Source organism: Electrophorus electricus, chromosome 21 (assembly GCF_041902795.1).
Source record: "Electrophorus electricus isolate QZ-2024a chromosome 21, ASM4190279v1, whole genome shotgun sequence".
In the NCBI taxonomy this organism is placed as follows: Eukaryota; Metazoa; Chordata; class Actinopteri; order Gymnotiformes; family Gymnotidae; genus Electrophorus; species Electrophorus electricus.
Window position 1 is genome coordinate 16,252,501 of NC_137517.1, and position 26,500 is coordinate 16,279,000.

The 26,500-nt window shown below is 39.3% G+C and overlaps 2 protein-coding genes across 2 annotated transcripts in view; one reads left to right on the forward strand and one right to left on the reverse strand.

The window, feature by feature from the left end:
* The window catches only part of LOC145652801 (NACHT, LRR and PYD domains-containing protein 12-like), a 19,479-nt gene extending 7,031 nt beyond the window's left edge, over positions 1–12,448 (reverse strand). Inside the window, exons 1-8 of the mRNA XM_081704314.1 lie at positions 12,252–12,448; positions 11,858–11,939; positions 10,314–10,395; positions 9,664–9,780; positions 9,234–9,350; positions 5,897–5,954; positions 5,429–5,633; positions 3,493–5,269 (exon numbers count right to left, since the gene is read on the reverse strand). Coding sequence (XP_081560440.1) covers positions 3,493–5,269; positions 5,429–5,633; positions 5,897–5,954; positions 9,234–9,350; positions 9,664–9,780; positions 10,314–10,366 — 2,327 coding nt within the window. The 5' untranslated portion in view covers positions 10,367–10,395; positions 11,858–11,939; positions 12,252–12,448. The remainder of the gene's footprint in view (positions 1–3,492; positions 5,270–5,428; positions 5,634–5,896; positions 5,955–9,233; positions 9,351–9,663; positions 9,781–10,313; positions 10,396–11,857; positions 11,940–12,251) is intronic.
* A 2,164-nt stretch (positions 12,449–14,612) lies between these two features.
* LOC145653007 (uncharacterized) lies at positions 14,613–16,787 on the forward strand. Its single transcript, XM_081704879.1, has 4 exons — positions 14,613–14,805; positions 15,628–15,730; positions 15,964–16,068; positions 16,474–16,787. The coding sequence occupies exons 1-4, from the start codon at positions 14,629–14,631 to the stop codon at positions 16,785–16,787; spliced, it is 699 nt and encodes a 232-aa protein (XP_081561005.1). The 5' UTR covers positions 14,613–14,628.
* Positions 16,788–26,500: the final 9,713 nt, after the last annotated feature.

Sequence of the window (26,500 nt, forward strand, 5' to 3'; positions counted from 1 at the left end):
CTGCGCGCTCACTCGCGAGCTGAACCGTTACACTTCACGAGCAGTCGGCATACACGCGCACTGTCCAATAATTCGTCTGTAACAGTAAAATCAGGATTAAAGTCACATTGTAGTGAATAAAAGTTAATATTTAACACACATCACAAAAACAAGTCTTCTTAAACACAGATAACATAGAACCGCTGATATGAAGTTTACACTTTCACCAGAAATTTGCTAACTAATCGATTAGCTTCTTCGTTTTAACAATTATACATTTATTCGACGCCAAATACCGCATGAATAATCTTACTTTCGTTTATCAGAAACAGCAGATGAAATAAAGTGTCTGAATCGCCGTCTGTATGCTAATACACCATCAGATCATCAACACATAGTCCACCCCTCCCCAACTGAATCTCCATAGTCAGACATACAGTGAACTCCCCATAACGCCACACAAATATTAGTGACAGTAACACTACATGCACCAGGAGAGGGCGCTGTTGTAAGTGATCACTGTCTGTGTATCTGTGGGATGACATATGTGATACTTGGTCTAAAATGTTTTTAGAACTATTTATTTAGATGAACAACATATCTCTGTCCTCTTTATCTATCTGTCTCTACTGTTCTCTCTGAAATACACACAGACAAACACAAAATGTTTATTCCTTATTACAACACACCTGCATTAATTTATCTACACTGAACAGTCACGCTGATCGGTTGATCATGTTAACCTGATCAGTTAATTTTGCACCAAGATGATGATTTATTTTCTTACTCTCTTGTACAAATGTGAATACACACACACACACACACACACACACACACAATTAATTCTGAGGCTTGTTAACGCTTCTTTGATAAGTCCCTCATTGCCCAAGTCTGGAAAAATTCCAACAAGTCAACAGGTAAACAACAGATTCACAGTCCAAACAGAATTACTATAAACTGATCAAAGACACTAACAGTATAAATAGACACTGATCCAGACACTAAAATATTGAAGGAGAGACAGAAGGGTGAGTACAATTTTACAATATAGGAGTTAATATTCCCTTGGAGGAAATTGAACAAAACTGTTTGTTTATGTAACAGAGAAAGAAGCAGTTTGATTATACTGTACAGAGATTAAGTGCATGTAGCTCACATGCAGTGGGGAGTGATATCCACACAAACCCCAGAAGAGGAGAAAGCCCTGGATATACTGGCTCATCAGTGTCTCTTAGGATAAGAGGAGGAACTGATGTGTGTGGAGAAGAATGTCCATCTCCATCCCCTCAGTCTGTCTCTCCACAGTACCCTTCACTTGCTCTAGTCCTGCTGCATCTGCTGGGCGTCTCAGGCAGGACCCAGCTGAAGATCACCACCTGAGCCTGAGAGAGCAGCGTTTGTGGGTGCAGCCAGGAGCTCATATTAATAGAAGACGAGAAGCTACTCTTTAACAAAGTTGCTCTTTTAGAGACACACTATGTAAGGCCTTCAATATCAGTTTCAATAATCTTGAACAAGGGAAATGTAAAATATTACCATGTATTCACTGAATAAACATGGATCAAAGATAAATAAATAAAGATTTATTTAATTAGTAAAGACTTGCTTAGTAAACTATGATTATTTTCAGACACAACAGTGACTAGTCAGAGAGAAGACCTGTCATTTCTTTTTTTAAACAGTTTTAAGGGATTGCTTATATTTGCCAGGTGTCACGGTTGGCCGGGCATCCAGAAGGAGGGACACGCCCACTCCTGCTAGGGAGCGCACTACATCCCTGCCTTGTTCCCAGTCCCCTGCCTACTAATCACCTTCACCTGTCCCGTGTTCTCTCTCTCTATTTAAACTCACAGGTCCTGAGAGAAAGCGCTGCACATTAGTGGAACGCTGGACTTCTCACTTCCACCCTGTACATCGTTACACAGACTGTTAGGACTGAGTATCGTTGATTATTTGTTGTGGTTTTTCACGTATTGACAATGCAGAATAAAGAGCACTTTGGCTCAACCTTGCCTTTCGCTTCCTCTGTGCCGCCACCGTCACAACAGGTATTTATGTTTTCAGGTTTGTCCATCAGCTGGTTTGAATATGTGGACTATTATGGGTCATATACAGAAGACTGAACCCATTATTCTGAGTTGTAGTCCAAACTCTGGTCTATGTAGTTTTGTTCTCATCTCCCCTCACTGCTGTGCTCATCTTTGTTCTCACTATCAGCGGGAGGGCAGGAGCAGAGTCCAGCGCTGGTTTGTATAAAATGGGAAAAAGTCTCATTTAAATACGAGGAACAACAACCAGTCCACAGTCCAAAAAGCAAATGGTGTTAACAGGCAAAGGTCAGCACTAGGAAGACCAAACAGCAGACTTTGGTAAAAAGGGCAGACACACAGAAACAGAAACATGTTCAGGAACAGTGAAAAAAAAAAACAAGACTACTTTACATACACCAGTTTATAAATACAACTCAGATGAGATTTCACAAAGACAGACACAAAAGGACAGGACTGTTTACAAGACTAACAAGGGAGACTATGGAAAACAGGTAAGGTCAATAAACAGGGGAACTGAATCTAACAAAGTGGACAGGAGGATTATAGGAGTCTGATAGTGCAGTGTCAGGTATGATGAGAAGAGCAGACGTGACACAGAGAAAAGAGTGGTCACATCACGGTCACTTTTACAGGAACTCCACCCATAACCAGAGTTGTTATTCACGACTGTAAATCACTGTCCTACCACCAGCTGAGTTCCTGCGTCAGTGATACCTGATTGCTGTCCCATGGTGTGGGTGATAAGAGAATGTGGTTAGTTGTGATTGGTCAGTGATGGTAAACCACCTGGTCTTGGTGAAGATAAGACTGAAGTCAGGGTCTGGAGGTGGAGGGTTTAGGGGGAGAGTTGGAGTGGAGCTGGAGCAGAGCTGGTGGACTGAGCAGTGAGGTTTGGAGAAACCTCTCCCTGGGGATTTCTCTCTCTACTTCTCTCTCTCCTTCACTCTTTCTCTACGTCTCTCTTACTTTCTATCCATCTATTGGGTAACATTCAGGTTGTATTTTGTATGCTGCATTTTTGTATTACATAATGTAAATGCTTAAGTAATTTTCTAAAGTTAGTTACACATTCTCACCTACACTGGGCTACACAACAGAATTTACTCTAAAATCTTTGTAATTATAATTAATTCAGGTAAAAGTAAATTTATTATGTTTTACACATGTTACATCTTGGCCTGTATCTGTTTCCATAACTGGCTATGAAAATGTGAAAGAGAATGTTAATGTGTGTAAAAGAGAGATATACGTGTGTGTGTGTGTGTGTGTGTGTGTGTGTGTGTGTGTGTAATCCTAAATTCCTTAGGATTAATGATTGGTTCAACTAACACCTTAAATAGTCATTAGGGTACATGATACATTAGTTACAAAGGGGCTTAGGACACACTTACAAATTAACAAAAGTACCTTATGATGGAGATCATGATGTACTAATAATGTGTTTATGAATGAAAATACTCACACAGCTTTTCTGGATGCTGTGACCACTGGAAGCAGTCTCAGTAGACATTCCTCTGATGGGTCATATTTACTCAGGTCAAACTCATCCAGCTCCTCTTCTGAGTTCAGCAACACAAAGACCAGAGCAGACCACTGAGCTGGAGAGAGTCTGGCTCCATAGAGACGACGGTCAACTCCTCTGCTCAGGTATGTTTGGACTTCCTGTACTAGAGAATGATCCTTCAGTTCATTCAGACAGTGGAACAGATTGATGGATTTCTCTGGAGAGGGATTCTTCCTGATCTTCTCCTTGATGTAGCTGGCTGTTTCCTCTTTGTTGTGAGAGCTGTTTTCTGTCTGTGTCAGTAGGCCTTGTAAGAGAGTCTGATTGGACTCCAGTGAGAGACCCAGAAGGAAGCGGAGGAAAAGGTCCAGGTGTCCATTCTCACTCTGTAAGGCCTTGTCCACTGCATTCATAAGGAGGACAGACATTGGTTTCCTTTTGAAGAAATAACTGAGGAATCCTGTTTGCTGTTCAAGCACATTTTTGTTGTTATTAATGAAGGAGATAAATGCATATAAAGCAGCCAGGAACTCTTGAATGCTCAGATGTAAAAAACTGAACACTTTCCCCAGGTGAAGCCCATACTCCTCTCTGAAGATCTGTGTACACACTCCTGAGTACACAGACATTTCTTTGACAACAATGCCACACTCTCTCACGTCTTCCTCATAGAAGATCAGATTGCCCTTTTCCAGTTGTTGGAAAGCCAGTTTTCCCAGTTCTAGAATTGTCTTTTTAGTCTGTTGAGGATCTGTGTCAATGTTTCCATGGTACTTTCTGTCCTTGTGTTTGAGCTGAAAGATCAGGAAGTGTGCAAACATTTGAGTGAGAGTCTTGGGGATCTCTCCACTCTCTGCTTCACCCAACATTTTCTCTAGAACAGTAGCTGCAATCCAACAGAAGACTGGAATGTGGCACATGATGTAGAGACTTCTTGATGACTTCATGTGTTTGAAGATTCTATTGGCCAGGCTCTGATCTCTGATTCTCTTCCTGAAGTACTCTTCTTTCTGAGGGTCACTGAACCCTCGTACCTCTGTTACCTGATCAACACACTCATGAGGGATCTGATTGGCTGCTGCTGGTCGAGAGGTTATCCAGAGGAGAGCAGAGGGAAGCAAATTCCCCTTGATGAGGTTTGTCAGCAGCACATCCACTGAGGTCAGCTCTGTTACATCCCATAAGTTCTCGTTGTTCTGGAAGTCTAGAGGAAGTCGACACTCATCCAGACCATCAAAGATGAAAATGACTTTATATGTATCACAGTCTATTAATTGTAATTGTTTTATTTCTGGGAAAAAGTCATGAAGTAGATCCATCAGACTGAACTTTTTCTCCTTCATCAAATTCAGCTCCCTAAAAGGAAGTGAAAATATAAAGAGGACATCCTGATTTGCTCTTCCTTCAGCCCAGTCCAGAATGAACTTCTGCACAGAGACAGTTTTCCCAATTCCAGCAACTCCTTTAGTCAGCACTCTTCTGATTGGTTTGTCTTTAAAGAGGTTGTTGCATTTTATGAGTTTCTCCTGTGTTGCTGGTCTCCTGGATGCTGTCTCAATCTGTCTCACCTCATGTTCATTATTGACCTCTCCACTCCCTCCCTCTGTGATGTAGAGCTCTGTGTAGATCTCATTCAGAAGAGTTGAGCTTCCTTGTTGGGAAATTCCTTCATTAATTCTTTTAAATTTATCCATTAGTTTGTATTTGAGCTTTTGCTGATATTCAGAGAATAGCTCTAATAAACAGAAGAACACGATCACAAATATTTTATTTTTTTGTTATCTTTGATGGTGAAGTAATTGATCAAAAACCTAAAAGACTTTGCCCAAACACAGAGGACAAAATTTAGGTATAGTGATCCTGCCATCATAAAGCCATGATCCAGGGCTCTTACTGGTCTGTAGTGTGTTAGCGAGGTCTGTCTGATTCATATTCCCCAGGACATGCAGTGTGATCTTCAGCGCCCCCTCTCTGGCACTGCTCTGATCCTCCTCATCCTCCACGTCTCTCTCAGAGCATGCTGGGTAATCTGGACTCAGCAGCTTCTTAAACCTCTTCAGCTCCTTCTTCACCAGGGAAATGACTTTGTGCTCCAGCTCCTGGTTGGGAATAAACACCAACAGACAATCAGAAAAACACCACGATGTTACAGAGAGAGATCACTGCATAATGTTGTTTCATGATGGAGAACATTCTGGCAGTGTTTGGGTAGTTACTCAAAAAAAAGTAATCCATTACTCACCACTTCTCTAAAATTGTAATGGGATTACTGTACTCATTACTTAAAGGAAAAAGTAATCTTATTACTTCTGTTACATCCTAAAACCCAAATATACTAGAAATCACCCCCACACTTACATACCTTGAATATGGACTCCAATTGTTTTCTGTAGGTGAGTTCTGCTTTTTCTCTTTGTACACTGTGGACAAACACAACAGACCTTTATGGAGGAATATGTAGCACATTCATACCTGCACAACACATGATTATACAGACAAGTAGATATTATACAAGATTATATATTATCAACACTTGTGTTTCTGCATTTCATAACAGATCTGTGATGCTGCCTGGTGTGCGGCAGCAGAAAGGATCAGGATGCAGGTGTGAGTGTAGAAACACAAAAAGGCTTTTAATAGAAAGTGAAAGTAAAGCAAATGTGCTAAACACACTGAGCCACAAGAAGACAACAATCCACAAAGAAGAATACGAAGAACACAGGAACAGGAGCAGTATATACATGGAGGAATTTGGCAAAAGAATGACACAGAGACTAAGGACAAGTGGTAGGAACGGTAGGAGGAGTTAGGCTGGGGAGTGGCAGAAATGGTGGGAGGAGTTAGTCTGCGGAGTGGCAGGAATGGTGGGAGGAGTTAGGCTGGGGAGTGGCAGGAATGGTGGGAGGAGCAGGGAGAAGGACAACACACAGATACAACAATAAACAAAGGATGACATGGGAAAGCAAAACAGACAAAGGGCTCCTTTACAAGATGATTTGTAAGAAAGTAAGTCGAGACTGTAGAACAGACACAGTCACATTTCATCTTCAGCCAAGACTGTAGAACAGACACAGTCACACTTCAGCTTCAGTTGAGACTGTAGAACAGACACAGTCACACTTCAGCTTCAGTCGAGACTGTGGAACAGACACAGTCACACTTCAGCTTCAGTCGAGACTGTAGAACAGACACAGTCACACTTCAGCTTCAGTCGAGACTGTGGAACAGCCAACAGCTGATCTGAACAACTTTGAGTGCCAGTGAGTAGATGACTTGTTCCTAAGCATGAACAAAGAATTTGATTTTGGGAAATTTCTCTGAACTTGTAAAAATGATTCCTAATAACAGAATTTATTTGCTGATCAAATCTGAGCTCTAGATCAAAGATAACTCCAAGATTTTTGTATTTCTAGGAATAATACAAGCAGATTAAATCAACTGTTACATAAGTGTTAACCCCTCACTATTTATGTTTACATGTACACCCATGATCTTATATTAGTCTACAACTGTCTTACTTAGATATGATCATGTTAATATTACAGTCTGATTGTTATAGTGTGACATAGTGTCTTAGTTGACCTAAGCTTAGCCTGATTAAAACATGTGTTCCAGGATAATATTAGCCAGACTATGTGCACATGTAAACACACACTGATCCACGGACTAAACATTTGTGCTACATTTCTGACAAAGCCTGATAAACATATTATACATATATTGTACATACATATATATATATATCTATATCTATATCTATATCTATATATATATATATATATATATATATAGAGAGAGAGAGAGAGAGAGAGAGAGAGAGAGAGAGAGAGCGAGAGAGAGAGAGAGAGAGAGATATTTCCTTATGTACCCCTGTTTTTTTCCCTCAGTTTGGACAGAGCACTCTCAAACCATTTCACTGCGAGTTATACTATGTATGACTATGTACATGACAAATAAACCAAACTTGAAACTTAAACTGTAATCAAGAGAGTTTGTTTTTGTCTAGTCATTAAAAGAGGAGCTCAGCAATGTTCAGTAACAGCATTACTACTGTAGCTAAATCCAGCTCATCTACCTACAGCTTGATCCTGCCCCAACTCCTCTTCTTAAGTGTTCTTCTGCTATTTCTCCCATGTCTCCTCATTAATGCTTCCCTTACTTCGGATTCTGTTCCTACAGCTCTCAAAACCTCAGCTTTAACTGTCATTCTTTATAAAACAGGACTAAATGCTGCACTACTTGATAATTACTGACCCATTTCCAGTCTCCCCTGTCTAATCAGGGTTCCAGCCTCTCAACTACAATCTTTCTTAAATACTCAGGATCTATTTGAACCTTTCCAATCTGATTGCCATACTATGCACAACACTGAGAGAGCCCTGTTAGATGTTTTCAATGATCTCCTTCTCTCTACTGACTCTGGTGCCCTGTGTATTCTCCTCCTTCTAGATCTTCTAGATAGAAGTGCTGTGTTTGACACAATTAAACCATAACATACTTATCAGCTGCCTGTCAGATATTGGGATTACTAATACAGTTCTTGAATGGTTTATCTCCTATATCTCTAATAGATCACATTTTGTCACACTTGGTAAACACAAATCACACACTGATACTGTTACTCATGGTGTTCTCTACGGATCGGTCCCTGGTCCTCTCCTATTTAATCGATATGTTACCCCTTGGTCAGATTATCCGCAGGCATGGTCTCCGTTTCCACTGTTATGCTGATGACACTCAGATTTATAGTAGCACCAAAGGTAACACTACCTTACCACTTCCTGCTTTACTCTCTTGTATCAAAGATCTCAGACAGTGGATGAACATAAACCTCCTAGAGTTAAATACTTACAAAATAAAATTTTAGTTATTGGTTCTAAATCCATAATCACCAAATTAACTGATTTTAAACTCAGTCTAGATGGGTCTTGGTCAAACCATCAACTGCATTTTGGAACTTTGGTGTACTCCTCACTCTTTCAACCCCACATCATGTCAATGGTTAAAAATGCCTCTTTTTTTTTTACAGTCACAATATCACTAGACTTAGGCCCATGCTCTCCTGACAAGGTGCTGAAACTCTGGTTCATGCTTTCATCACATCCCATCTTGATTACTGCAACTCTCTCTTCATTTGCATCCCAGAATTCTCTTAGATGTTAAAAAATGTCAGCCCACAACACTCCAATTCTACATGAGCTACACTGGCAGCCTGTCTCTCAACACATTCAGTATAAACTCGTCCTGCATACATTCAAAGCTCTGCATGGTCTTGCACCTCCCTACTTAGCTGAACTCCTACATCCATACTGCTCCACCCATACACTTAGGTCTTCTGATGCAGGTCTTCTCTCCATTCATAAGTTAAGATTGGTCTCTGTAGGGGCAGATATTTTAGTGTCATGGCATCAAAACTAAAACTATGGATGAACTCATGAAAGGCTTCATAATGAGCTGAGTGAGTTTGATCAGGTGGGATTGGAAGTGAGGAACACTGTCCTAAACCATGAGATCATCAAATCTCATCAGAACACTCTCCCTCTCTGAAGTGTAAGTGGAGGAATCCATCTTACCTGAGCTCAGGAGAACAGTCACATTCCCTACATCATGCTTACCTGAGCTCAGTAGAACACTCACATTCCCTACATCATCCTTACCTGAGCTCAGTAGAACAGTCACAGTCCCTACATCATCCTTACCTGAGCTCAGTAGGACACACTCCCTCTCTGACCTGACGTTTAGGGTCCATCGACTTGTCACTCTTCATGGACACACAGCTGGGTTCCGGGGAGTCTGATCTCTTACCCTGCATCAGACTAACATACACAATTAAAAACATATTGTTTTAATGCCAAAATACTAATGTGTGTATAAATGGTGCAAATATAAATTAATATGTATTTATCTCTATCGATGGTCTATCAAGACCATCACCTCTCATCAGAACACGTTCCCTCTCTGAAGTGTAAGTAGAGGACTCCATCTTACCTGAGCTCTGGAGAACAGTCACATTCCCTACATCATCCTTACCTGAGCTCAGAAGGATACACTCCCTCTCTGAAGTGTAAGCGGAGGACTCACTCTTACCTGAGCTCAGTAGAACAGTCACATTCCCTACGTCATCCTTACCTGAGTTCAGTAGGATACACTCCCTCTCTGAACTGTAATGGAATGTCCATTGACTGGTCACTCTTCATGGATACACTGCTGGGTTCCGGGGAGTCTGATCTCTTACCCTGAATCAGACTAACATACACAATTAAAAAGATATTATTTTAAGGCCAAAATACTAATGTGTGTATAAATGGTGCAAATATAAATTAATATGCATTTATGTCTATCATTGCGATTTTTATTTAATGTTTTTTAAAGAATTCGTAGAAAGATGTTGAAAACACTAAATTCGTTATTATGTTTCTTGTTATTTACTAAGTGATCTTCAAGATGACCAGAGTTATACCAGAGAGCATCTTTACATTACTTTACATTACATTAAGCTGGTCTTTAACTTTCTGAAGTTTATACTTATGTTTCATCTTTGTATTGTGCATTGTGTCTCGGTCTCAGTAGAGACAACTGTTTCTGGCAGTATCTGATTTAAGATTGTTACCTGCTGGTACTATTCAAGGGTTTTGTGAATGGATATCAAAGCACTTTTAAGAGGTCTGTGTGGCTAAGAACATCTACTAAATGCAATAAATATAGATTTATTCAGATATCCCAAGTAAATAAGTGCACAAACCTATGCACTGCAAGTATGTTTATTTATGTTCTCTCACCTTTCTCCTTTCTGTGTGTGCTGTTCCCCAGAGACACTTATTTTGGAGGTCATGTCTCCTCCTACAGATTATAGCTGTACACCTGCAAACACGCACATGCAGATTAATAATCAGAACACATACTCAATTACAATATTTACATTTACTGCATATGGCAGACACGCTTGTCCAGAGAGACTTACAGAAGTGATTTGTTGTGTCGCTACAAAAAACATAAATAAAGCACCTTTGTAAGTCGCTCAGGATAAGAGTGTCTGCTAAATTTTATAAATGCAAATGTAAACATCCTCATGTGAGCACAGAGAGGTTAGTGTCAAGATCACTACCAGGCTAAAGCCCTGGCTAAACTGCAAAAGAGGGCAGTAAAGGTGTGTTTTTATAATAATTGCATACCGGGTCACAGACCAACTCAAAATCACTGTCACACAAATAAATAGCGCAGAACTTCATAAATTATTAGCTAAATTTACATGCGCACCGTTGGTACAATACTAGTCTGACACTGTTAGTTGAACTAACACACGATCGTATAAAATCACTGTCTTAGCCAGTTCAAAACACGTAGCCGAGTTGGACGTGTAAACACGTTCTGTCAGATCTACTGGTTCACAGTCCGAAATGCAGCCAAGATCTCCGTTTAACGAGTCACGACCAAGACATTCACGCGCTTTAATCAATCACGACCAAGACATTCAGGCGCTTTAATCAATCACGATCAAGACATTCACGCGCTTTAACGAAGCACGACCAAGACATTCACGCGCTTTAACGAAGCACGACCAAGACATTCACGCGCTTTAACGAAGCACGACCAAGACATTCACGCGCTTTAACGAAGCACGACCAAGACATTCACGCGCTTTAACGAAGCACGACCAAGACATTCACGCGCTTTAACGAAGCACGACCAAGACATTCACGCGCTTTAACGAAGCACGACCAAGACATTCACGCGCTTTAACGAAGCACGACCAAGACATTCACGCGCTTTAACGAAGCACGACCAAGACATTCACGCTTCAGCTCGGAATGCGCCTATAAGCGAGACATTACAGCATTTTCTCGCTTAATGTTCTCAAAAGAGAAACAGAGTCATTCATGTTTTTGAAGAGCTTTGGTGTAGACAGGCACCTTTACTAACTTTATAAGTACAAAATATAGTTTATTAAAATGAGCAAATAATGCATAAAGTTTAAACCGTAATGTTACAGCACTAAAACAAACTCAAAAACGTGGGTGTAGTGAACAGTATCAGTCCAAAGTGGAAAAGAAGACAGAGGCAGGAAAAATGTGTTCTGTAAGTGCATAGTGGGTCACAGACTAACTCAATCACTGTCATACAAAGAAACAGTGTCGAAATATCACTTAATAATATTACTAATAAATATTATAAATATTACTTCTTTAGTTACACTGACATGCACACTATTGGTACAATACTAACCTCACACTGTCAGTCTAATTACGACATGATCGTGTAAACAGCACGGTCTTAGCCTGATAAAACAACTAGTCTACATCTAGTTGGACACCTAAACACTTACTGTTAGATCTACTGGCTCACAGTCCGAGACGTTTGTGACACTTCCTGCAGTACGACGCCTGTTCTATTTGCGCAGTTTGTTTCTGCGTAGAGGACAAAATATAAATATATGAAGTATATAGTGCGTTTATTAGTACTTTTTATACAGTTCATGTAAACATCTTGATTCGGAACAATTTCTCAGATGAGCCTAGAACGACTTTAGTTCGGTTATTCTAAATCAGACGACCTCAGTTCTGTTGCTGTATTTTGTTTTCTGCAACAAAATGGCGCCTAAAAGCTTTACGTTTTCAGACAGTAACATAAATTCTGTTAATATTAAACTTAAGAAGTTGTGCTTTGAGTAGTACAGGTTCATATAATTCTTAGTTGACAGCTCAGATTCAGATACTCACAGGTTTTCTTTTCTAAAGTTTTTTATATTCCGTTTCATAAAATGGAGTACAAAAATTGGGTTTCACTTTCGCTTTAAACCGGACTAAACCGGTTTTGTCAAGGATAATTGTTTTTTAGGGGCCGTACTGCTGTGACCAATCACAACACTTTATCCAACCTTCTGCGGGAGAGAGAAATCAGAGCTACAGTATAGAACTGTATTTAAATAACACAGAATAGCGTAGAACAGTGACAGTAAATTACCAGTGGATTTTGGCTGTGGGAGAATTTTGTTTGTCATGGAGCTTCTTCAGTACAGCTGTTCTGAGCAGACGTTTACTTAGGTTTTCACACACACACTCACACACACACACACACACACACACACACACACAGAGGGAGAGAGACAGGTTATTAGTTTGTGTGTAATACCTATTCTGTGTGTGGTTTAACAGTAAGATGGTGCCTTAACAGTGCAGTGATGTTTACACCGAACACAGCTCACAAACTCTATATAAAATGACTATTTATTGTCATTAGTTTTCGTTTCTAGCATACACTTCCCTGAGATGACAGATCAAACCATTTTGAGTGTTTGAATTAACCATTTTAAAATGGTATCTTGGGTCTCTCCTCTGCTGATCGCCATGTCCAGTTCACATGCCCAGTGATGTAGTGGTATAAGACAGTATGTGAACGTTTAGTTTGTGCCCAGACATGTATCTGAGAAGAAGACGAGCCAAGAGACGTTAATCAGGCAGATCTGTTTACTAGTAGGTAACATCTAAGGTCAAGGTTATGATGGAGCTGTAGACATAAGTGAATGTTTTTAAGGGACTTCAGACAAATATTCTGAATAAAAGGTCAAAACATCACCAGACACATAATCTGCATTAATATGGTGTTGGCAGAAAGTGCAAAATCAAACATATGTTCTGTTAATTTTTTTTTTCACACAGCATTGACGTGTAACTCGCAGCATTCTTGGATCTCCTTTCCTCACATGCAAAATCTACATGAGCTCACTCATATTTAATCTGCCAAGCAGCCAGCCAATCAGATCCGAAAACAGGAACTGTTTTTAATTTTTGAAGATCTGCACAGGTCGGTACAGGCCTATATTTAATTCTGATAAGAAACATTGTTCATGGAAGACTTCCCAGTTAGACACTTGGGCTGTTTCTCCAGGACAACCACATCAAAACAACACTATTCTTTGACATATTTCCGTTTTAAATGCTAATTTCTGACCACTTAAGTTAAACCTTAGGGCCCTCATTAAACAATAATAATCCTTAGCTAGTAAATTGCTGTACTTTAATTATAGAAGAAATTATCCTTAGAAATGCTTTGTTTTTTATTCTTAGCAAAAGACAATTATATTATAGTACCTAGTCCTGAGCTGGCACACACCATTCTAATGTCACAGTGATTTCAGTGGAGTTTCTCCATGTAGTTCCATGTAATTGGAATGTAATTCCAAGATGAATCTGTGTGCAGAGAGTCCATCTCATAGCTCTAAATGAACATGTGAAATAAAATGTAGCCTAATCGAGTGTGTGTGATGGCTGTCAGGTACATAGAACAGCTGCAGGGGGAGCTCAAGGCTCAGAACACCATAATCAATCAGCTGAGGAACAGGAGCACCAATCAGAGCAGTGGACACCAGCCTGGCCACGCCCACAACTCCACACTCACCACCCTGAAAGAGGATGACATACGTGTGAGTGTGTATGTGTGTGCAGGTGCATGTTCCTGCATACATGTATGCTTATTAAACTGTTACTTTCAGACGCTAAAAACTTTGTTTTAATTAGGCTATGAGAATACATTAAAAATTATAAATTGTATACTATATAGGGAAATCCACTCTATGTATTCTCTATGTACTCTATGTATTCTCTCTCTCTCTCTTTAGGATCTGAAGAACTTGTTGGAGTTGAAAGACTTTGAACTGCCGGAGACCAAAATCAATCAGGAGGCCAGTAAAAACAACCTCCAACAGGCCCTGAAGGACAAAGAGAAACAGATTCAGGTGGGTGTCTCCAAACACATGGCAACCTACAGGTAAAAACAGGCGTCCAAAAATATGCTCTTAATACAAAAGACCTATAGAGCTCACTAAGCATATTATCTGCACATTTATTATAAACATATTCTTGTGGTTTAAAACAAAAGTGTGAAAAGAGAAAGGACTAACACACAGGTCTGAAAGGGAACGACACCTTTACCAGACACACTCCTCAGCTTTATACAAAATGTCTGTGAAGCTTGGAGCCTCATTTAACCCCTGCCTGAACTCTGACCCCTGCAAGAGAAGGACTCTGCACCAATATTCCTCATCACACCAGAGGGGGGCAGCAGGGAGTAACACTGCAGCAGGGGGTGTGTGCATTTATGAGGGTGATTGTTGATGTGTGTGAGCAGGGGCTGCATGACATTCTGGAAGGTCACATCCAGGATCTAGCTGAGAAAGATGCTGCGCTAGCAGAGACCACATCAGAGCTGAATAATCTGGAATCTGATGTGGGCAAACTCATTCTACAGCTTGAGAACAGAAAGCAGCAGCTCCAGGTAGCAACCCGACGTTTCATTCAGTCAGACCAGGTGCAGGGCGGAGTTTAGTGTTTTTAACATACTAAAAATACACCTGATTCACAACTCATCTGATATAATGGACCAGTACTCTAAAGATTAAGACTAGGTTTAGTCTGGATGCAAAGAATGGTTCCTTAAGTTGAATTGACTCTATTGAATCTCACACTCTGAATTTGATGTTTATTTACTTTGTTCATGTTTATATTCAGACTAAGGAGCTAAACTAAGGTTTAGAAAGGGAAGTGATGCAACTAGTGCTGTCCTAGACAATAAAATGTATAATATAATTTACCCAACATAAGACATTTCTGATTATTTCAGTATAAGGGCTCTGATCCTTGTTTGGAGTCATTATTTCTAACTACTGGTTTCTCTGTGTTTATGATTGCACACACACATACATACAAGGAAGAGGATCCAATTGCAAGAGGTTTTATAGTGAAATCAAACAGATCAGAGGGGTCAGGCAGGTATTCGTAGTCCTGTTGATTCAAGGTCCATAACATGGGGCAGAGTCCAGGGGTGTCCAGGGGTCAGGCAGAAGTCGAAAACCAGAAAGACAAAACCATAACTGAACCACTTGGTATGCAAAATAAGGTTGGCAATACTTCATGATGTGAGTGTGAGGGAGGGGAGCTTAAGTAAGGGAGCAGTGATGAGAGAAACAATGATCAGGTGTGTGCTAGTATTCCAGTAAACCAGATTGGAGGCGTGTGTGGGAAGAGGTAGGCGTGGCAGTGCAGGGCTGAGCGTGATTCCTGGGGTTTGTAACACTCTGTCTCTCTGTGATGATCTTAGCTCATGTCTGGGCAGCTACAGGAGAGTGTGAGAGAAAGTCAGCTCCTGAAACAACGCCTGAGATACACAGAGGCCTTCACACATCCTACATACCAGATCCAAGGTACACTCTGCACTGTGGGACTGATGGGGTCTTTCATTTTTGTCAAACTACTCTTGCTAAGTTATTTTCAAAGTGAAAAACCAAATATAGATGTAACATATATCTATAACAACCTTGTAACCTGCTGCTAAAGATTTTTCTTATTTTAATACCCTGTACATAATTGTTTGCATTATAACTATTAAAAATGCTGTTGACAAAAATATAAGAAGTTCCTGATGTGGTTTTATCAGCAGTGGAGCAGCATATGTTGGAGATTCATGAACTGAAACCAACACTGCTGGAGACTATCAGGAGGACCCAGGACCTGTACAGACATCTGCAGGCCGCTGAGCGAGGTGCAAACACCAGTTCTACAACACGGGGACACAATCCAGAATTAGCCAAGCTATCCTCATTTACTAAAAATGTTCACTTGCGGAACCTGAAAAATCACGTCTTCCATTTCCACTTGAGAGTAGATGAAGATGGTGGTGAGTGTAATGATTTAATGAAGGTGTAACAAATGACTTCAGCAGAAAGATAATGACTTAATAGAATTTGTACAGTTACACCTGCAAGGTGTTTTAAGTGGCACCATTTAATGAAAGCTTGTCAGAAAACAGATGCACATTACAGAAATGACTGGAGGTGTGGAAGGTATACTTTTAATAACCTCTTTACCGTTACACATCGTTGTTTTGTTGTTTTGTGTTGTGTATTCATGTCACATTAATGCACTCTTGTTCATCTTGCTCTCGTAGCTTCAGTAAAGAAGGACCATTCTGGGAGGAACAGTGGCAGTGTGTGCAAGAGCAGCTTCAGATCAGTGATCAAAGCGTTGATCTGCTGCTCAGATCCTGCCCAGCCCTGCCTCTCCTCCAGGGCCCATGTTCATGGCCTCCACGTCCTGGTTCCCCGTGAGAACTATGACACGCTGCTGGAACAGATGTGTGAGGGGAGGGGTCTGATCAGTCGCGCGAGTGAACTGATCCAGCAACGCCTGCAGACCCACGGCCGACATCACATGCAGGTCCACGTGAGCCCAAGCACGCGACACACAGATTCAACTGGTTAATCGTCACATTTCATGGATAATTTTCACTGAGCTGATTTTCCTATTTCAAATGGACCATTTGTCACTGACTGTGAGGATTATTGAAGGATAAAGAGGCCCAGCGGAGGGCGAGTGGGAAATATTAATCCTTCATGTCTGTTTCAGCCAGTGGACCAGAACCTGCTCAGAAGCCTCTTATACATCATCAATGTCACTCAGACAACTCTAGAAGAGGCCAGCAGACTGTTGACATCTTCATCAGATGTCTCTAAAGAACAGAACCATGACGGAGAAAGAGATGATGTAGGAGTTATTTACCATTTTTTGCATCTTTCATAAGTACCACACCAGTAAGAAGTGAAATTCATTTAGCTGTTAGCTAAGTCTATTTACTGGAAGAACTTCATATTGGACTAAATTATGTTTTTTTGATTGACACATACGAATAATATGATTATTTTGGATTTTTGCACATTTGTAAATTATTTATTTATTTATTTTTCTTTAGTTCTGCCATCATGAAAACCTCAAAATGAAGAACAAGCTGAAGAAACCAAAACTAGAGAAATCATATAAGATGAATAAGATGCTTTCAAAGGCTGTCAAAACACTACGGCGATTCAAACGTTGAGCAACACTGACATTAAAATGATCTCCTGTGATTATTTTCTCTGTGATGGTCATATTCCACCCCTCTATCATCCATCAGTCTGTGCACCATCATACATTCACTCTTTCATTGTTGTTGTTTTTAGTAATTAAAATAAAATAAGTGTTGAAATAAAACTACATTCTGAGTATAGATTTTTTTCAAACTTATTGATGATTCTTCATTATGATTTAATTTTTCTACACCCTTACATACTAATAATTAAAAATTGGACAATTCCATGCAACATTTATTTATTAGAATGAATTTTGAATGTCCAAAAATAATAGCATTCTGCAGCAGTCAAGGCAAACTTGCAAAAAGTCAGCAAGTTTATTTCTTTTAAAGATCCTTAAGAGACTCAAAATTATGCAAGTACAACAAAACTGTGCAAGTATAAAAGCAATGTAGGAAAAATAAATAAATTTAGCTAAATCAAAATAAATTCAACAATACCTCTTGATAGTTTTTCCTCATGTGAAACGCTTCTACATCACTAAATCAGGGTTTTGTAGTCTCAAAGTTATAGCTACTATAATAGTTTGCTAAATGAGTAGAAATTAAATAATTTTCACACATCAGGGACGTTTATTGCTACGCTAAATTCAGTATCATAAGTATCAAAGTGATCACAAGTCATAGTTATAAACCACAATGAGGAAATAGTCTTTTTTATCCCTCTTACAACTGGGTTTAGGCTACAATTTATTATGTAGTGATTCAGATACAGTAAAATAAACAAGTGATAATATCAGGAGGGACGCTTAAGCCTGACCAAGTATGTCTGGTTTAGTAAATGTGACTGTGTAGACCCGTAATATATTATTATTATTATTATTGTTATTATTAATTTAATTACCATCAAAGCAATTGCTTGGCATGTTTAAAAAGTATCTAGAATGCTAGTAAAGCTCTTCATTTGCTTGCTCACGTCTTTGCACAAAACACGTGTTCTTTTCATTCATAAAATAACAAAATATGCAAGCAAATGGATGTTACTCCTGTAGCAGGGGTGAATAAGGGACAAGACCCTCCTTTCTTAGAGTCCACAGATTCTGTTTGAAGAACGAAGAGTTAATGGCTTTGAGTGACAGCAATTCTCACCAAGGTGTGAAGGGGGAAGGGGAGGCGAAGCTATCAAATGACTTCACAACCAATGTCCAAGCACGAGCGGCGTGATTGGCAGCTGTTTCAACAAATAGAGGACGCTTAGATGAATACGCAGACACCTCACCTGCCTTATTTGTTTACCCACTACGTGAGTTTGAAATATGCGCACTGCTTTGTGTTCTAAGCCAGATGAAGTGTAGCACATGCGAGTGATGCTGTTTGGCAAAACTGATACAGTAATCCATATTGTTTTTACTTAATTTGATTACCAATACTAAGGGACATCATGGAAAGGAACAGGCTTATTTTAGCTGAAGTTTATGTGGAGTTCTTTGGGTGCAGTTATAAGATGGAAGCTGAGAGATGGTTCAGTGGCTTCTAGCATGGATTAGCTTCAATGTTTGCATTGCAAAGGACTGGATATTTCCATTCACTGCTGAAAATATTCACAATCCTCCTACAAAATGTAAGTATACATGAGAAAGCATACTATTTCTTTACAGTATTACAGCACTATCCCAGCATAATCATTTAACATAATAACAATGAAGAATTTAATATTGTCTTTTAATAAGTGCATTGTACATTGAGCATTGTTGTGATGTTTTAGCAAAAAGAATATTGCACACTCAATGTATAGTGACTGATGACTTTGTGTGCATTTAGATGTCTAGGACACCTAGTAGAAAATGCTGTGCAGCTACTTGGTAATTTCATGTATATACTCAAGTGTTCAATTTATTAGACAAGACCCTGGTGAATCAGAATATGTAGAGCATGACTGAAAATGAATCTCCAGCATCAAAATACACATTCTAAACCCGCAAAATAAAAGTCATTTTGGTTTTTTTGACATGTTCTTCTGTATTAGAGGAGCTCAACTAGAAAATAAATGAGGGGTAAATAAGTCTGGATGTGAATGACTGTCATGTCCCAAGTGTTTACATCAATGTGACTCCTGAATCATTGTACTATGTGTACAATTTCTGATAACTAGTATTAAAGTGATCAAGTACAAATCATTTGAAAACTTAAATCACTTAAAACTGGAGGTGCATGTACAGGCTAAGTATCCACTTCCAGACTTATTCAAACATTGACCAACTCTGACATTAAAATGATCTCCTGTCATTATTTTCTCTACGATGTTCATATTCCACCCCTCTATCACCCATCAGTCTGTGCACCATCATACATTCACTCTTTCATTGTTGTTGTTCGTAGTAATTAAAATAAATAACTGTTGAAATAAAACTACATCTGGAATGTTAGTCTCTTCAGCCTTTATTGTCTATTATAAGTAGAGCTGGGTGATTAAAACTAGATGTCTTCAGACTCATGGATGATTCTCGATTATGATTATATATATATATATATATATATATATATATATATATATATATATATATATATATATATATATATATATATATATATATATATATATATATATATCCTTATGTAATAATTTTAAGAAAATGTATTATTAATTTTTAGTTATATCCATTCAAAAATACCTTTATTGATGTTTTTTCCTCATGTGAAATGTCACTACACTGTGCATCACTACATCAGGATTATAGCTACTATAACAGTTTATTAATTAGAAGAAATTAAATCATTTTCACAAATCAGATGTTTATATACACAAACCACAACAAAGAAATAGTCTACTATTTCACCCTAAACACCCTCCTACTACTGGGTGCAGGCTACAATCTCTTATGTAGTGATTTAGATACAGTAAACTAAAATATGTAATAATAACACTAGGGAAGCTTAAAAGTGAAGGAACTGAACCAGTTAGGAAGACAAGCAAGACTGGTGTTAATAAGAAATGTTTTACCAGCCAAAGCATGTGCTTTTGTGAATATAAGGATGTGTATTTCACAGTGCAGGGTGAGGTAATAAAATGATATTGTACGCAGAAGAATATGGATGGTTGGCTTCAGCATAAAGCCTCAGAATGCCTCTTTGACAGGCCTCTAGGGGCCTCAGTTGAGGGATCCTTGGTTCAAGGATGGGACATCCCAGCCCAGCACCGGAAGAAAGAATATGGGCATCTGGTGCTATGAAAAAGGATCACCAGAAGAAGCAATATGGGCACCTGGCGGTAGGAAATAAGATCGCCTTTTTAAAAAAAATAGAAGTAGTTTAGGTTGAACATAATGATACCAAGAACCAGTTGGTGTAAGTATTGAATATCAATTTGCATATATTGAATAATGTATGATTTGAACATAATAGTGTAAACCTGGAAAAGTATTATAAATGTCACGGGACGCCCTCCCCCCCCCCCACACACAAGTCACGTCACATGGTACGGCCTGCCGCGTGCAGGGGGTTTAATGTTTGTAACCACGCCCTTTGTAATTGTATGCACCTGTATGGGGCTTAATGTCTTGTGTCTTTTGTCTATTTAAATCTCTGATAGTGTGTGTACTGTGTTGGTCATTGTTAGTCTGCTGTTTAATGTAAAATGCGTATGTAATCTTCGTTCAATGTTACTAGAGTCTGTGTTTTGTTACGTGTATGAGTCATGTCTTTCCTTCATGTTGTATATGAGTGCCACTATTGTTGTTTGTGTCTTTTGTTAATAAACGCGTCACTTCATCGAGGGAATCTGTGCATCCTGCTCCATGCCCATCAGCACTCAGGCCAGCAGATTCGTTACAATAAAAAAATTTAAATGGTTATGTAAGTGTCCTTGAAGAAAATATATAAAGGTCATGCCCACCTGACACTGTTAGACATTCTCCGGACAATGCCTCGTTTGTAACATTGAATTTAGGAAAATCTATGAACACCATTAATTGGTGGCTGTACCACAGGGATCAATTGGATTGACTGGCAACGGACCCACGCCGTCAGCAGGACAAAGCACCAGCTGACGGACAACCCAAAGCTGCACTGTTCTGTGGGTCTGAATCCACACGCGCACTACCAAAGGTACTTAAATCCCTGTTAAAACATTCTGCATAGGTGGTATTCAGACCTGGTCCACAGAGATTTGTAGTCAGGTTTTGGGGGTCTTAAGGGTGCAGACTGGGAATTGAAGGAGTGAGAATTGTTTGCTAAAAATATAAAATAACAAAAAATGGAGTAACAGTTAGAAAATCAAGTAGTAAAAGTGAAAATAGTTTCACAAAAACTTACTGTAAAGGGAAATAGTGAAAAAAAACAACAGTTGAATAAAGAAAGATAAAGTAAAGAAAAATGTGCAGTGAATAAAGAGAATAAAGAGAAATAAATAGAGCTCCAGAGAAAAAAAGCGCTGAAGAGATGAATGTTAACAGGTATGTTTGTTCCAGTTGTTTCTGTATAAATGTGACCACAACAAGTGAAGTAAAGAAAATGTGCAGAATAAAGAGAATAAAAGAATAAAAGAGAATAAAGAGAATAAAATAATAAAAGAATAAAAAGAGAATAAAGAGATTAAAAGAATAAACAGAAGAATAGTAGATCTCGTGAGTAAAGCAGCACTAAGAGAAAAGTGTTAAATGTTTTGTCTGTAAAAACTGTGTTTGTGTTGATGTGGCCATCGCGAGTTAACAGATTACCAACAATGACGTATTGTACGACGCATACCAGCATAACAGTTTTTTCTGGGTTATAATTAAGATTATTTTGGTTTGGTCGTTTAACAAAAGAAGTGAATGGATATGCAGACAGATCTGTCAAAATGTCATTAATAATATCTCATTATAAAATGCGTGCATGCAAAACATATAGACATTGTTTTAGTAATAAATATAAAGTAAATGATAGAGGTATCGTATATAAAACTGGTAACAGTTAAAGCAGTAGCGAGCATACATATGATGGACATTTTAAAATAGCAGCAATAGGAGAAGAGTAAAGTTAAAATATACAGGATAAGAAATTTAACCAGAGCGAGTGGCTGTTAATAGTATTTTTGGAACAGTGAATATCTAATTTACCCAAGTAAGTTCTGGCTAAATCAATATTCAATAATCAATAAGCAGTTAAATCTAACAAAATAACTTAGAATCAAGTGAATAGATTTGCGACTAAAATAATCACATGGATAGCAATTTGTTAAATGAGATGCAGGGAGTGCAAATGCATTTATGGCTTGAGAAAATATATAGAAACTCTGCAGGTGTGGCGTGTCGGAAATCGCTAGACTTAATACATGTTAAATTGTATCGGCTGACTAAGTGACATAAATTGGATGAATAAGGAATAAGGAGGATTTGGAAAAGGGCTCTGTTGGCTGCAGTTGTTGTTTAGCCAAGTGCCTGTAAGAGCAACAGTTGGAGTGGAGCGGTTGCCATGGGGACCGTTTGAACCACCGCCAGCGCTGGATGATGGGAGGCGGTGTGTAGGGTTAAAGATTTGAATAATGACAGACAAGAGACAGGTTTACTGGGATAGAGGGCTGGCTACGTCCATATTGGTGAACAGAATTAACTCATTGAGCTCAGAAAATTGGAGGCAGACAACTGTGCAGAAAGCTACAACTGTAAGAAAAAAAGTATTACTGTGATGAATTCCACAGTGTGTCCTGATTGTTTTTATTGTACAGGAGGAAAAATGTGGGAAATTTCACAAGGAAATGTTGTAGGATTTGGATTATGGATTACACTGAACCTGTTATATTTCAACTTTTAACAATACCCATTATTTTGACAACTCCAATGGAACTTTTGTAGAACAAGACCTGGTTAATCATGCACGTCTCATGCAGAAATATGATGGTGTCGTAATTCCGGATGCTCATTGGGTATGTGGGGGTAAGAGTCATGTTGATTGTGTCATTTCCTATGGTTCCTGTACCTGAAGCTGTACTTCCCACACAACGATGCTTATCATTGTGTTCAGCAACGTGAGGCACCGAAGGGTAGTTTGGATGATAAAGTATCATTGATGCTATTGGAGTTCATAGGGGGGCTTCGGATTAATTTAAGGCTAGAAATCAAATTGCTGCAGGATCTGAATCAATTCTCTGGTGGTTTACTATAAACAAAACTATTGACTGGATAAATTACATATACTATAATCAGCATCATTTTATTAATTATACTGATGCACTAACAGCAGTGGCGGTGCAATTGGAAGCTATGTCATTAATGACCTGGCAAAATCGTATAGCTCTGGATAAGTTTTTGGCCGAGAGGGGAGGTGTATGTGTTCTGTTCGGAGAATCCTGCTGTAATTTTATTCCAAATAACAGTATTAACATAATTTATAAACTGAAGTAACTGTATAACCTAAGATATTTGTGTGATAATATAAGAAACCTTCGCAATGCCCAATGGATGTTGGCCACATAAGTAAGAAAAGAATGTTACAGGGCACGCAGTTAAATTCAATAGTTCATATTAGAAATAATAAACTAAAGTCACAACATTGTTAACATTTATATAAAACAATGACACATTAAATAGAGACAGCGGGACAATAGTTCATGACAAAATCATGAAAGGGGGGAATGAGGTGATCAAATGTTTTGAGGCAAAGGAAAGGCCAAACGTTAATCTGTATTTTCATGAGACGATCTGTGATCTAATTAAAATAGGCTTTGAAGCTCCCTGTCACATGTGCAGAGTGGTGCAAGACTGTCTGAAAGCATAAAGATGAATAATGTTTCTGGGGTATCTTAAGGTCAGAGACCTTTTTGAGTCTATATGTGCAAAACAGAGGCTCTGATGCAGGTGGTTTCAAGGCCTCTGTATAAGTCTAAGGCAGATCACACTGGATTGTTCCCATGAGAAATAAATTCATTAGTGTTGGAAAAGATCTCTGTTTTTAAAAGACTAGAAAGCTTCCATAAACTGTAAAATATGGTCTTTAGCACTTTTCTTATAGATGATTTCAGTCTTACATCAAATAGTGAATTCCACTACATGCACAATGCTACATTTTCAGGGTGGGCGTGGCCTGGGGTGATGGGAAGGTGGAGCCCAGTGTCATATCTTTTCATGGGGCCCAAAATCCCTGACGGCGCCCCTGAGTCAGCTTCAAAAGCTTCCACAACCAGCATTGCTCTAAGGGATTATTAAGAGTACACCACCCACTTAATTAAGAGAACACCACCCATTTTAATTAAGAGTACACAACCCACTTTAATTAAGGGAACACCACCCACTTTAATGAAGAGTACACATAATTCAGCCTCTTTATAACTGAGTGAATCTTAGCTCAACCAGCTGGAGTTTTGGACACACTATTTTGTCATCGATAAGATTTTATTGGGGTCCATTTTCCTGTTGAAGAGACTCTTGGTCAGAGTCAGATGGCTCAAACATGGAGCTAAACCACACTGATCCTGCCAGCTGTTTCTCTCACGCAGCAAGCAGGATCAGTGTGGTTTAGCCCAATGTCTGAGCCATCTCTCACTAACACTGGGATGTTTACATTGCCAGGGAGACACCACTATTAAACATTATGTGAACAATATGAATGTAAACATGTCACTAACATCTACACATGTGCACACAAACATATACCTGTAGGGCACTATGCTTGTTCTCATCCTAATACCTTTTCACTTATGAGGTCATACTGACCTCAGCATGCAGAAACAACAGGCGATGACCCATGTGTTCATTAATGCAAACCACAGGCTTTATAAAGCTAGGAGCCCCTCCCCTCTTTCTGTCCACAAATATCACACACCACAAGGCAGACGAGCACTGCTGGGCATATACAGTGCCTGGCCAAAAAAAAGGTCACACACTCTAAAATTTCGTTGGACCGCCTTTAGCTTTGATTATGGCATGCATTCACTGTGGCATTGTTTCCACAAGCTTCTGCAATGTCACAACATTTATTTCTGGGCAGAGTTGCATTAATTTTTCCCCAAGATCTTGTATAGATGATGGGAGATTTGGACTACTGCACAAAGTCTTCTCCAGCATATCCCAAAGATTCTCAGTGGGGTTCAGGTCTGGAGTCTGTGGTGGCCAATCCATGTGTGAAAATGATGTCTCATGCTCCCTGAACCACTCTCTCACAATTTGAGCCCGACGAATCCTGGAATTGTCCGTGCCGTCAGGTAAGAAAAAATCCATTGATGGAATACCCTGGTCGTTCAGTATATTCAGGTAGTCAGCTGACCTTATTCTTTGGGCACATAACATTGCTGAACCTAGACCTGACCAACGGTAGCAACCCCAGATCATAGCATTGCCCCCACAGGTTTGTACAGTAAGCACTAGGCATGATGGGTGCATCACTTCAGCCGCCTCTCTTCTTACCCCCATGCGCCCATCACTCTGGAAGAGGGTAAATGTGGACTCATCAGACCACATTACCTTCTTCCATTGCTGCGGAGTCTGATCTTTATGCTCCCTATCAAATTGAAGCTATTTTTGCCAGTTAGCCTCACTGATAAGTGGTTTTCTTAAGGCTACACAGCTGTTTAGTCCCAATCCCTTGAGTTCCCTTCACACTTATATTCAGCTTTTCTATTGTAACACGCCTAGCTCTACATGATTAGGTAACATTGACATCATCTAACACATTCAGAATTAAGACTTTATGAATGAAAGACCCAGCAGGAATAAGCAAAATGCTTTTTGCTTATTGCTTGTCACACTGAATAATGTTGCATTGCTCTTCATTTAACACAATAAATCCAAGCAATGACTAAGAATTTGCACATTATTACAAACTAATACATTTTTATTTATTGTATTTTTTGAGTTGAAGATTGTTCCATTAACTGCTCTGACCAGATGTAGCCATTTCATTATCATGAGCCCCCACCCTCTTCTTGTGCATATAATATAATCTCTGTTAATCCCCTCCTGTATAAACTGGTATTTTCAGAGACTTGCAAGTGTTTTTGGGAACTGTAGGCAGTGAGTGGAATTAGTTGAGGTTGCAGTTTCCTTGTACTTGGTTCTGCTGATGGTGTGAGGTGCTCTTTGTGCTTTCTGGTGGGTTTGGCACGCTGTAAATCTGGGTCTGCAGGAGGGAGGAGCTCGGGTGCTGGAGGGTGGGGCCT